This window comes from Lissotriton vulgaris, chromosome 11, assembly GCF_964263255.1.
Source record: "Lissotriton vulgaris chromosome 11, aLisVul1.2, whole genome shotgun sequence".
Classification (NCBI taxonomy): Eukaryota; Metazoa; Chordata; class Amphibia; order Caudata; family Salamandridae; genus Lissotriton; species Lissotriton vulgaris.
Window position 1 is genome coordinate 68,215,299 of NC_141699.1, and position 12,999 is coordinate 68,228,297.

Consider the following 12,999-nt stretch of genomic DNA (forward strand, 5'->3'; position numbering starts at 1 on the left):
AGCCTTCCACCAAAGGGTGCACAGCTTCTCTGGAGCGCCAGAGTCAGGGATTCAGACCACCACTGCCTTTCTGCAGTGGTCGGCACCGACTAGCCACTTTGGGAGCTCTGTCCAGCTCTGGCTCAGCGCCGAAGAAACCTTTGAGTTCCGCTGCTTCGGCGCCAGCTACTTCGACACCAGCTCGATCCGACCCTCAGCAAGACCACATCTGCCTCGGCACTGACCAAACCCTCTGCACTCAAACTAAAGCCGCGCTCAGAGCCGAAGACTTTGGCCTTGACCAGCAGAACTGACAATGGCACCAGTGCAGTTAAACCAATCCTCCACAGACTGCTGGAGGAGATAGACGCAAGGCAGAAACACCCAGTCATTCAGCCTCATTCGGGCTGGATCCTTGCCCACCCTCCAGGGTCTGCTGCTTTTCCAGCCTCAAAACGCTACCTGTCCTTAATGGAAGACTTGGACATTCCTGTCCCACCAAAGCAGTACAAAAAATGGTCCTTACCCCACACACAACCATCCCCTCACACAACCAGCCTTCAGCTTCCCCACCTGCTTCTCCAGGGAACCACCCTTGACATCACACCTCAGGGTCTCCTCACTCTGACATGGGTGGGCATGGGGGAAGAGGCAACACATGACAACCCTCGGCAGGGTGACCCCTGGAACTCCTTTGACCCAGACCCACCGGGGGACACAGACCCTGATCTGTACCCTGCTCATCCATTCCCTACAGACGATTCCATGTCCTATCAAGAACTCATTGGCCTTATTCCATAATGTGGATGTTTATATAGCTCCCGTAGAGGAAGACTTCCTTTTTGAAACCCTCTCCTCCACTCACTGCTCTACTCAGTACCTCTCCAAGCTTAAGGGCATGCTACGCCCCACAAATTTAAGGACCATGTCGAAGCCAGGGTGATAACACCAAGGGTAGATGGAATAAATATAAGGCTTCCCTTACTGACCCTATTTACATTTGTGGCCAACTCCCGTCTGACTCTGTGATGGTCACTTCTGCTCATAAGTGGGCCAACTCCCAGGCTAATGGGATGCCCTGCCACCAGAAAAAGTGTAAGCTCATAGAAGCAGTGGACAAAAGGGTAGCTGCTCAATCAGCCAACAAGTATTGCCAATTCAATCTGCCTTCTTTCACGATATGATCGTGCCAACTGGGCTGAAATATAGGAGCTCCTCCAAAACCTCCTAGAGGAACACAGGAAGAGGGCACATCAAATAGTGTCTGTAGGCAAGCAGATATCCAATACTACTATTCACCGTGCCTTAGATGTCTGTCACTCACTGCCAGTAGGGTTAATTCTAGCATCCGTCTATGCAGTCACGCCTGACTTTGTATCTCTGGCTTCACGCCAGAAGTTCAGCAGAACCTGCTGAACATGCCCTTTAAAGGCCAGCATTTCTTTGTTCCACAAGTGGGCCAAATGTTAAAAAAGATCAAAAAGATACGGAGACAGCTAAAGCGTTGGGCGCTCTATAGGCGCCTGCTTTCTCTGGCTCCTATTGCCACACACCCCATTGTGGATGCTCGAACGCCACCTTCCCTGAAGCCTCCATGTCCTACCAGGGCACCTAGGAAGAGCAATTCTCTCCCAGTGTTAGTTTAGAGGGTCCTATAGGGGACACAATTCTAGAGGCAGATGTAATGGCGGCTCCCTAATAGGAACTGCACCCACCTCCAAACAAAGAGATGCCTCTTCTTCCCCGGAACTCACAACACTGGTCGGTGGGGGCACCTCCAAGGCTTCCTTTCCGCATGGTGAACTGTCATCACAGACCAGTGGGCGTTGGATATTATCCAGCATGGTTATTATCTGGAGCTCACTTGCACACCTCCCACCATTCCACCTCACGAACACACTCTCCCCAGAACACCAAAATCTTCTCAAAGAAGAGGTCCAAGGACTCTTTGCCAAACCCATCCCCTGCCATCAGCAGGGCACAAGAGTGTACTCTTTTTACTTCTTAATACTCAAAAAGACACATCCCTCTGGCCCATTCTGTTCCTCAGGTACCTAAACGTATACATTCTTTCAGAGCACTTCCATATGGTCAGTCTCCAAGATGTTTTTCTGCTTCTCCAACAAGGCGACTTTATGGCCGTCCTCGACCTGAAGGAATGCCTATTTCCACATATCAATACAGCCAGCCCGTTGCAGATATCTCAAGTTTCGTGGTCAGCTGAAAAATTTTACCAATTGAAAATGCTTTCCTTCGTGGTTACTACTGCACACCGCAGGTGTTCACCAAGTGCCTTACTGTGGTGGCCACACACCTGCGCAGGCAGGCAGGACGTCCACGTCTTCACTTATCTAGACGACTGGCTGATCAATAGTGCCACTTGCCAGCAATGCTGAGAACACACACGTCACTATAGACCTTCCTCTAGAGTTCGGATTTACCATCAATGCCACAAAATCCCATCTCCAACCTCTTCTTGTCGATTCCTACCTGGGAGCCATTCTCAACAAGGAGGTACGCAAACCCTGCCCAGATCCTGTCCTTTCATGCACTGCTCTGTTTTCCAGCCACATTAACAGGTCACAGTCGGAACAGTCATGCGCCTCCTAGGCATGATTGCCTCCTGCATTGCCATAGTACCCCATGCTAGGTTACACATGCGTCAGTTGAGGAAAGCCTAGCGCAACAGTGGTCTTACGCGAAGGAACATTGGGTGATCTACTGTTGATCCGTGCTGCACTTGATGCTCTCTGCCGTGGTGGCACACCAACAACCTGTTGCAGGAGCAGCCTCTCCGCGACACAGTTCGGCACACTTTCTGGACAAAGGTCTAGCTTCCAGACAAATTTGGTTTAATTCTTTTTGTCAGTTTTTGTGGTAGCTCAGTTAAAAAAAGTTCATAGAAAGTGCATGGAGATTTCGCGCTTTGGGCCCATCCCTTTTTCTTGGCCTCCCCATGATAGGTAACCCTGAAAATATCCATATACAATTTGATATTTAACAATCTAGGCAACCATAAGAGACAATCAAAGAAGTTTTAATAAATGGAAGGGAATTAAGCTACACACAACAATCTATTGTTTTAAGTCTAGTTTGTTTAAACTACACTCTTTTAACGTACATATTAAATCTGTGAATGTGATATTGTTCTTTTTAACTCTTAATAAATTGTTTTCTTTACAAACATTTTGTAGCTTAATTCCCTTCCATTTATTAAAACTTCTTTGATTGTCTCTTATGGTTGCCTAGATTGTTAAATATCAAATGGTTACTTTTCCCTGGTCTAGGAATCTATTTTCTATGAACTCAGGGGGTCCTTGTTAAATATACGCTAAATATCCATATACAAACCAGGCAAAAAAGAGCACTTTTTTAGAAGGTTTCGTGAAGATTGGTGAAACAGCGCAAAACAAAAAATGCATTTTCTATGGAAGCGCTGACCTAACTATAGCTACCCAGTGGAGAGCTCTCAAAGAAGTCTTCGATCCTGCAGGCAGGCAGGACAGTCAATTCAGTGCATATAGCTTTGATGAGTATTTCCCCTGGAAGAGATTTAATTGTAATATCATGGTGCCCTTGCCCTTTAAACTGTGCCATATTCCTATTGTTGATATATTGGTGATGGCATCATTGTTGCTTGTTTGTAAATTGTATAAAATGGCTTAAAGTATTTAGAGTTGTCTCTGACGGCAGGAAGATTTCTGTATGTTTTTCTCATTTTAGTGCTGCAAAGGCTCCCTACTTGGCCAAGTTCAAAGTGAAACGTTGTGGCGTGAGTGAGCTAGAGAAAGAAGGTTTGTGTGTCCATTTATTTTTCTTGTAGTGAATATCTTGATGAACTCTTAGAGAAAAAGCCAATAATTGCTTGTCCTTATTCTTACCATGGCAGAAGGCATGGAAGCTTCTGGACCTTAAATTGCCCAAGCTACACTCTGTCTACCTTAAGTGAAAGCATGACTACAGAAAATTCACAGTATTTCAAAACACGTGTGCTTTGGCTCAGTCCCTTGTTCTCTTTGATTTGCTACAGTTTTTAATTTCCTCAAAAACATGACACATGCATCTCTACACCCATTCACCCCTGCACTCCAAGCTAGCACGCCAGGTGTTGGTACAGCTTTATAAACTCTTATCTACTGATTCCCATCTGAGGAAGCTAGAGGGAAAGAACATAACTGAATTTCCCATATTTGGAGCTGTTTAATAGGGGTAGGCGGCACTTTGTTTATTGAGTAAAGTCCACTCTTTGTTGTTTCTATCTGCAATAAGCAAATGTTTGTATATTTTTATTTTTTAGACTGGGGATTACTCTGTTATACATTGTTATGGTGCTTATTAACAACAATTGTATTTATTCTCTCTTTGCACAAAATGATGAATTTGGATGGTGAATTTTTAATGATTTTATTGTTTTTAATATGTATATCAATGTATACTTTTATGCTTATACTCTTTTGTATACCGAATAAAGATTATCTGATCTGATACCCTAGGTTTCTCTGGAGAAACTCTTTACATCTCAGAAGAATGGTCTCTTCCCTTTGAAAAGACTATCTAGGATCCCAATAATGTCTTTTCATTGTGAACCTGTTAAATCTGCTCATTTTCCAACAATAAAAACAAGTAATAATTGAAAACTAGAGTAATTTAACATAAAGGCATAGTTTGCGTTTCTATGAGTGAGTCTAGAAATAGATAGGAAACTATTTTCAGAGACAGTTGCTTAAAAGAGAGGGAATGGATTTGGAAGCTTTCATGATTACCTTCATAGTTTGTAGACACGTCTCAACATACAGTATAAGGTAACCAGTGGGAGATCAGTCCGAAATGTACAAAATGCAACTTTCTATCAAATAAAAAGAAAAAGTAATATACTTGCACACGCTGCAAACATATGTTTGTCTCCATGTCTACTTCCTTAGACTGGCAGGCTGACCAATACTGTTCACTAGTTCTCATTGTAGACTCCACTCTCCTCTGCAGGTCTGCGTTGCGCATCTGACTCCCTTGATGAGAGCACAGAGGAAGGACAAGATAGTCGGATCGCCTGGCAGGCAGCCATCTTTAAAGTGGGCGATGACTGCAGACAGGTGAGCCACAGCCCTCACGTTTGTTTTATAAACCATGCCACAGATGCAAATTCTCCTGTTTCTTGCTACTGGTCCTTCCTACCCTGCAATGCTTGTTTTCTATTTCTTTTGCAGGACATGCTAGCTCTACAGATCATTGACCTCTTCAAGAATATTTTTCAACTAGTGGGCCTTGACCTATTTGTATTCCCGTACCGGGTAGTGGCCACTGCCCCTGGCGTAAGTTGTCAAACATCTCCAGTGGTTGTCTCCACCAGTCTCTCTTCTCCTTTCTCTACCTCTTGAGTATCTATTATTTGCTCTTTCATGTCCTTTTTCTTTCCATCAAGTGCTCCTACTTCATCCCTGCTTCTTATCATTTTTCTTCTCTATTTTACCTCGTTATTCTGCTCAACTTCTGGTTGAGTCACGCCACACCCACTCGTTGGTGTCAGGCATACATGTGGCACCCCAAGGTACAATCCTCCGAACACTTTCTGGACCTGATGAAATTCAGAAGAGGGCTGGGCCTGCTGCCTGTGGCCTGAGATGTGCCCTGAAGGACTGGACCTTCTCCCTCTTGTACCCAGGACAAAGAAGTAAATTCCAACGGTCAGTTGGCCGATTTCCTTTGTGGCTAGAGGAACACAATAAGTTGCAAGAGGCCACCTCCTGGAAATGCCCAACTGACCAGTCACAAGTGGACATGGAATGGACTTTGCTGTTGGCATCTGCCTGACACCCTGAGAGTCTCAAAGAGCCCTCCACTGAGGTCCTGACGGATTTGGAAGTGTATTTCTGTGGCTGTTTGGGAACAAGAAGAAAGTCTAAAACGTTTAAACACTTGTCCTCCTGAGCTCCAGAGTGATCTGTGGGATAAGTCTCTGCCTGGCAGTTCTACTGCATCAGAAGGAATTTCAGCTTTCGAATTGTCCCAGTCACTGCCCCCAGCACCCCTGAAAACATCAACTAAGTCCCATTCTACTACTTAAAACTAGTACTCCAAAGCTCCAGTGGGACCAGCCTGCTTCAAGTATCTGGCCTTCGGTTCTATGGCAGCAGCTACAGTTTCTGCAGCAGCCTGCTTCTCAAAAAGTGAGAATCCCTTTCTGCATTGGGACTTAGAAACTTTTTGAGTTTCATACCTTCACCAGTACCAATCCACATGTTGTATCTGACCAGGGCTCCATTGAGGTTGCCTCAACTTGCACCTGGATCCTCTTCTGCTGTGTCCATAGACTATGATTGTCACTTTGTATTTTTTGGCTCTATATTCACTTAAATCTGTAAAAAAATCATATCTCTGGTTCCCCTTATTAGATTATTGCTGTTTTGTTCTTATTTTACTCACCCATTTTTTTCTCTTCATTTTAAAATTGGTTGTGGAATTGTATTCTGTTTTGTGTGACTTTTTTCTAATGTGTGTGCACATCTTAAATACTTTACATATTGCCTTTGATTTAAGCCTGGTTGCTTTGTGTCATGCTACCAGGAATTGAGTCCAAGTCTATTGTACTTAATTTCTGTGACATTCAACTGGTGGTGGCCTTACCCTGTGAGATGGACAGTTGTTCATCCTAATTATTAATCCACTCTCCTCCAGTCTGCACCTAATTTGATATAACAGTTGAAAACTGCTGCCAAACTTTTCTATATACAATTCTTTGTAGGCATCTTACATCAATATATATTGATTACATTTAAACTTCACTGTTATTTTAAAATAGTTTGCTATTTCAGGTGCTAGTACCATATGTAACTATTGAAGTTCTTTTGGCATAAAACATGTGCTTGTAGGATCAGTTATTGAGCAAAGCTATGTTGCATGTTTTGCCCAAAAATAAAATGACACCATTCCTGCTTTTTCTCCTCTTACGTTGTCTCTAGTGTGGTGTAATAGAATGCATTCCTGAATGTACATCACGGGACCAGTTGGGCCGACAGACAGATTTTGGCATGTACGATTATTTTACCCGACAATACGGGGATGAGTCTACGCTTGCTTTCCAGAAGGTATTTTTCATTTCCCTTCATGTCAGGCCACAATGCAAATCACTTGAGAAACGTTGCTTGGGTAATATTGTTTTTGTAACATGGGGTCATGTACAAAACTACAACAGATGCAAAACAAGGGGTAAGGGGTAATTACAAATGCACCTATATCAATGTCGAAAATGGTGATATTTTCCAATATATAAGGGTGCAAAGAATCAGAGGCTCAATACTCCTGAAACCTCCAAGGATATAGAGCCTATGAATTTACGACAAAAGCAATGATTCAGCACTCCAACATGTGCAAAGATTAATATATTCTACAAGTACAAGCAAAGTGAAGAAAAGCACATCAATTCAGCAGGTTCTTGTTTCTGTCTTTCTTTATTGAAAAAATCTTCTTAAAAACTACAGTTGCCAACGCGATTTGACCCAAAAGGTCTTCTTCAGAGAATAACAATAACAGTAGTCTATCTTAGTTCATTAAGATCCTTTTCTGGAGTTCAACTTGGTCCCTCACTCTAGCTAGGAGTGCCAATTGGACCTCTTATTCCTTGAGTACACGAAAAAAGTAAAAATCGCTTGTTGAGTGACTTCTTAGTGGACTATTCCAAATGATTCATATCAGTGTAGACAAAATCATCACTGGTGACAATTTTGCCTACTCCGTGGAAGCGGTTCTTATTTAGAACAAAAACATATACATGGGCTAAAAAACCTATGTCTACACTGATGTGAATCATTTGGAATAGTCCACTAAGAAGTCACTCAACAACAGATATTTACTTTGTTGGTGTACTCGAGGAATAAGGGGTTCAATTGGCACTACTGTTATTGTTATTGCCCTGAAGAAGACCTTTTGGGTCGAAACGCGTTGGCTGCGGTCATTTTTAAGGGAACGTACAAAACTGATGCTGCAGTGTATTTGGTGCTATTCTCACAATTAATCTGGATGTTTCAAATCATGCCTTTTTACTGTCCCATCTAACTGACTTACATTTATCAAAGCTTAATTCAGAAGCAGAAACAAAACCACTGTCTTGTGTCAATGGCCCATTTTGCTTATAAGTTCACATTTTGATGCAGGGAAGGAGGAAAGAGTGGTGGAGTCCTCGTTGCAGCTGCTTCGAGGGTTCAGAACTCAACATCGTAACCTGTAAATTCAGAAATTTTATTAATTCTCCCAGCTTACTCTCCTAGGGTGCTAAAAAGATATAGGCCTCAGCTGCATAATTTTCTGCACAAATCTCTTTGGATACCTGTAAACTTTACTCTATTTGACACTTTTTCATCCTTTCACCTTACAGGCTCGCTACAATTTCATCCGCAGTATGGCTGCCTACAGTCTGCTGCTGTTTCTTCTACAAATCAAAGACCGACACAATGGAAACATCATGCTGGACAAGAAGGGCCACATCATACACATTGGTTAGTGTGCAAACCTCAGCGTGGAACTTCTCTCTTTGTGGTAATGTAATTGCTTCACTGGAGTGTAATGCAGAGTCTCCCCGTTCTCATCCTATTTACCCAGTGGAAGGCCTACTTTTCCATCTGTCCTCTTTCTTGTTTGGCTTGTCTTTCAATTTCAATCTCAAATGGTCTGCTGAAAGGTGTCGATGTCCGTCTGTTCAGCTCTAGTCTCCCTTTATGTCTCTCTCTATTATTTATTATTGACCGGCGCAGGGGATAATTGGCACCCTAGGATGTCATTAGTAGAAGCACTTAATTATTTGTACTAGTAAGGTGCTGAGGGCGAGGTGACAGCCTTTAACTTCATCTAGGACACCAATAACCCTGCTACCATCCCTGCCTTCATTGGGGCCATTCACATTTTGCTCTTCTAGAGCTAGCTTTCACTATTCCATGTTAGGTCTCCCTCTGCCTATTATCCCTCATGTAGGACGCTTGCTCTTTATATAGTGTACTAAAGTGAAGTGCACTGTGCAGAGAGTCCAGTGGATGCCTGATTGGTATACAGAGGTAAAATAAGTTAATACTAATGCTCTATTTGTGGTAGTATGGGTGAGCAGTTAGGCTTATCAGAGGGCAGTGCTAAGCATTTGTTGTTCTCACAGAGGCAATAATTGAGAGACACACTCAAAAATAAATCCAAGACTAAGTAAAAATACCATTGAGTTTTATATCATTTTTCAGACAAAGAACTCCGTTCTTAGGTAAGTACTTTTAAAGTTGTGAATTTTTAAAGTTCACAAAAGAAATTACTGTTGTGCGCAAATACGCGCAATAGAAGTCAATGGGTAAAAATTAGGAAAAAGCGTACAAAATCACGCAGTGGGTTCTCGAAGTTCACCTTCTCGATTTGGGTAAGTAGCAAGGCCAGGTCCAATGTTCCAGCAGCAGAAGTTCTGGAGCGTCCCGGATGCGGCTGGGAGGAGGATGCTGAGGTTGTTGGTAGCAGGTGTGCTACGAAGAAGGAGGCCACCTGACAAACACACTGCACAAGAGGATTTAAAGGTAAGTCTGAGGGGTCCAACTCAAGAGGGCAGGTCGCAAGGACCTCAGGACCACTGTAGCACAGCTGGTTTGTCGTCGTTACCCAGGCAGGCAGGCTGCGTGCAGAGCAGATCGGGCATCCTAGCTTTGTGCCTCAAGACGGTCTTCGCGGTCCGGGATAGGCAGGTTGCAGCAGCGATTCCAGAACAGATGGGCCACTCACAGAGTGGGTCTCAGGAGTCTCGAAGTACCTCAACGGGTGCATGTGTCTGGTGTTGTTGGAGGCCGGATTACACTCTTTCTTCTTGGTCTTCGGTGTAATGGGTCCAGTACTCTGAATTTTGGCGTGGCTCCGATAGTTCCTGGTGTCCTCTCACTTGGTGGAGGGACAAATCGGACCCTTCGGAGCTGATGTACCTCTTCTTGCTTGGGTGCTGCGTCAGCATCGCCGAGGAGCAGGGGATTGGTAAACCGGATGTCGTGGTTCGGTGCCTGCAGGCTGAAGGGGAGTCGCTCCTCTACTCCAAGGGAAGTTCTCGGCAATTTCTTGAAGGCTGGAGGTGCTCCGGGGTTTTTGGAGGCCTCACAGTTGGAGGACGAGACAGCCTGCCACGATTGTTGAGTCCTGGGTGCAGCTGGCTGGGTTTGGCACCAGTTGTCTGCAGCAGGTCTTCGGTTCTCGAGTCAACAGCTCTTCTTTGTTTGTTGCTCTTCTTAGGTTTGTCGAATCTGAGTTCGGGGTCCACCGATGCCACCTAAATACTACATTTAGGAGCGTTAAAGGGGACAACAGGTAGTAGCCAATGGGCTACCTACCTTTAGGGTGTCTAGACCCTTTAAGTGACCAATTCCTGTGGGAAGGGAGACAACCCTGACCATTATTGGCTAATTCTCCCTCAAACCAAGATGAAGGGAAATTAAAAGTGGAGTCCACATTGCCTGCCGCTTTAGGGGTGGTGCTGGCTGAATGGGGACCCACCTCCTAATTCACCTGCCTGTCCTCCTGCCAAATGTGGAACAGGAAAGGGGGTTGGCATCCGTGCTTAATCTGTAAAATAATTTGTTTCAGGACCCTCGTCAGTAGGCTATTGTGGCTTGCACTACCCATTGCCCCTGCCAGCGCTCCTAATGACAGTACCAAACCAACTACTAACCATCACACTCGTACAAATTTGACAATACAGACTGTCCCAGGCCCCTAAAGCTATAAGAATGGCTTGGGCTGCAGCTATTAGTCATTTTCTAAGGAATATTGAAATAATAAACAACTGTTGTTGTACTTGTTTCTAAACTTTCGACAAACAGCACCACCACATTACAGACTGTCATAAGGGCTGGTGTTGACAATTAAGTGCAGGTGCCAAACATCGGAAACCACCTGCTCAAATTAAGTACTGGTTTGCATCCTTCCAATAACTGGTTTTGTCTGGGTTGCCTTTGAAGCTTCCCGGCTTGGAAGTCCATCCTGTCCTCGGGGAGGTATGAAGCACCTCTGCCCAAAGCAGGCTTTTTTCCTGTTCTCTGAAAGCACTGGCTCTCACCACATGAGGTCAGAAACAAGTCTGGTAGTGGCAAGCTGGATAGGACTAGTCAGAAACCACACCAGTGCTTGGTAGATTTTCTGGGGACCCTCTAAAGGGCTTCCCTGTGTGCATTTTTTTATTTTTTTTTAAACCTGTATTTGAAAAATCAAGGCACACAGCTATTTAGCCTTACATCCCGGAGGCTAGGCAGCATTCTTGGAAAAAGGATATGTAGTGTACACAGTACATGTTATTAAATCGTATCAGGTTTAATTTTATGATATGGTAACATTGAACCTATGAGGTAACGAACTAAGGAAACACCAAAACCAGTGTGAGTAGGCAAGGAAAAAGTACGTAAATGCGACAATACCCAATTCAGGGGCTGGCAGGGCCGTGTGCCCACAGAGTGCAACTAAGCAGTACAAATTGGACGACAACGGGGGGAAGAGAACCAGGATGGCAATGAAGTGATGAGTAAGTTGGAAATAAGGGCTAGGGGGAGAGTCGTACATCCAATGGGGCAGTGTCGGGAGGTAGACAGATATCACCCCTATTTTCATTCCAGGCCCCCCAGACCGTACTCCACTTCTTGGGCTTACCCCTGGCCACATACACCGTTTTCTCGTGAACCATACACCAATCCATATTGGTCTTCTACAGTTCCACAGAGGGGGGCGACGGGGCCCCCCACTTCTGAGCGATGTCACGTTTCGCCACCATGTTCCCCAGGGCGACCCATTGGGTTTGAGCGTTATTGTAATCCGTGGGGCCCCACACATTCAGCAGACAACGCCGGGCCTCCGCCGGCAAATCCACACCAGTCACCTCACGCATCCCCGCATGGACACGCCTCCAGTAAGAGGCTATGGCATGGCACTCCCAAATGATGTGCATGAATGTGGCCAATTCTCCACATCCACGCCTACAAAGACCATCCACTGAGAGTCCCATATGAATCAACCGGGGGCCGGTTACATACACTCTATGAAAAATTTTCAATTGGACCAGGCGTAATCTAGCTGGGATTGCCACTTCCTTGGGAGAAGACACCGCACAATGCCAATCCTCATCGTCCAATTCGACTCCATCACGCACCCACTGGTCCCTTACGCTCAACAGAAGGCCCGTGCGGACATTAATCAATTTTTTGTAGACCAGTGAAATGGCACTGTCCGGCATATGTCCATCCAAGACCCTGTCTTCCAACGGAGACGATTCAGGGACCTTCTCACCCACCGGCAACACCGCCATAAGGACCGTGTCGCAGTTGGGCATATCTAAAGAACTCCGTCGCTCCCAGATGAAACTCCGTTTGTAGAGCGGCGAAAGACTTTATCTCGCCCCTGGCCATCATATCATCCACTTTAGAAATGCCAATAAGGTCCCACCGATCAAACCCCTTTGTGTGCCACAGTTTGCCCAGTAGATCTGAGTCATAAAGCGGAGTAGCCAACGTAAGCCTCCCCTGCCACCCCTGCGCCTTTGTGATGGCCCTCCAAATATGTACGGCTGTCTTAGTGGGACCTGTCATTCCTCCATCCAGAGATCTCGAATATAGCGCTCTGTAGTACTTCCCACCGTCGAGGAGCCACCGATCCATGGCGTACCCCGGACTATCAGCCGGTCCAAAGAAACCATGGTTAAGGGCGGCCAACTGGGAGGCCCAGTAGTACCGTCGGATATCCGGCAGAGCGATGCCGCCGTCGTACCACGGGAGCGTCAATTTGGTGATAGCAATGCGTGGCCTACCTTCCCAGAGGAGGGTCCGCTGCAAACCTTCGACCTCCCTAAAATACCCTGAGGGGACTGGGTCCTGTGTGTTCTGGAGCGCGTACAAGAATCTGGGCAGAGACATCATCTTGAACAGTGCCGCACGTCCGAGCAGGGAAAGCGACAGTTTGTGCCACCCCTCCACGTCGCGCCGAAGGCGTGCAAGAGGGGGAAGCAAGTTATTTGAATACCGTGTCCGGGCATCGGTT

The 12,999-nt window shown here is 45.4% G+C and overlaps 1 protein-coding gene across 2 annotated transcripts in view; it reads left to right on the forward strand.

The window, feature by feature from the left end:
• PI4KA (phosphatidylinositol 4-kinase alpha) overlaps positions 1–12,999 on the forward strand; it is a 614,454-nt gene that overhangs the window by 559,797 nt on the left and 41,658 nt on the right. For both annotated transcript variants that reach the window (XM_086942716.1, XM_086942717.1), the window contains 5 exons: positions 3,703–3,773; positions 4,963–5,069; positions 5,184–5,288; positions 6,936–7,061; positions 8,348–8,468. In XM_086942716.1, the coding sequence (XP_086798842.1) occupies positions 3,703–3,773; positions 4,963–5,069; positions 5,184–5,288; positions 6,936–7,061; positions 8,348–8,468 (530 nt within the window). The remainder of the gene's footprint in view (positions 1–3,702; positions 3,774–4,962; positions 5,070–5,183; positions 5,289–6,935; positions 7,062–8,347; positions 8,469–12,999) is intronic.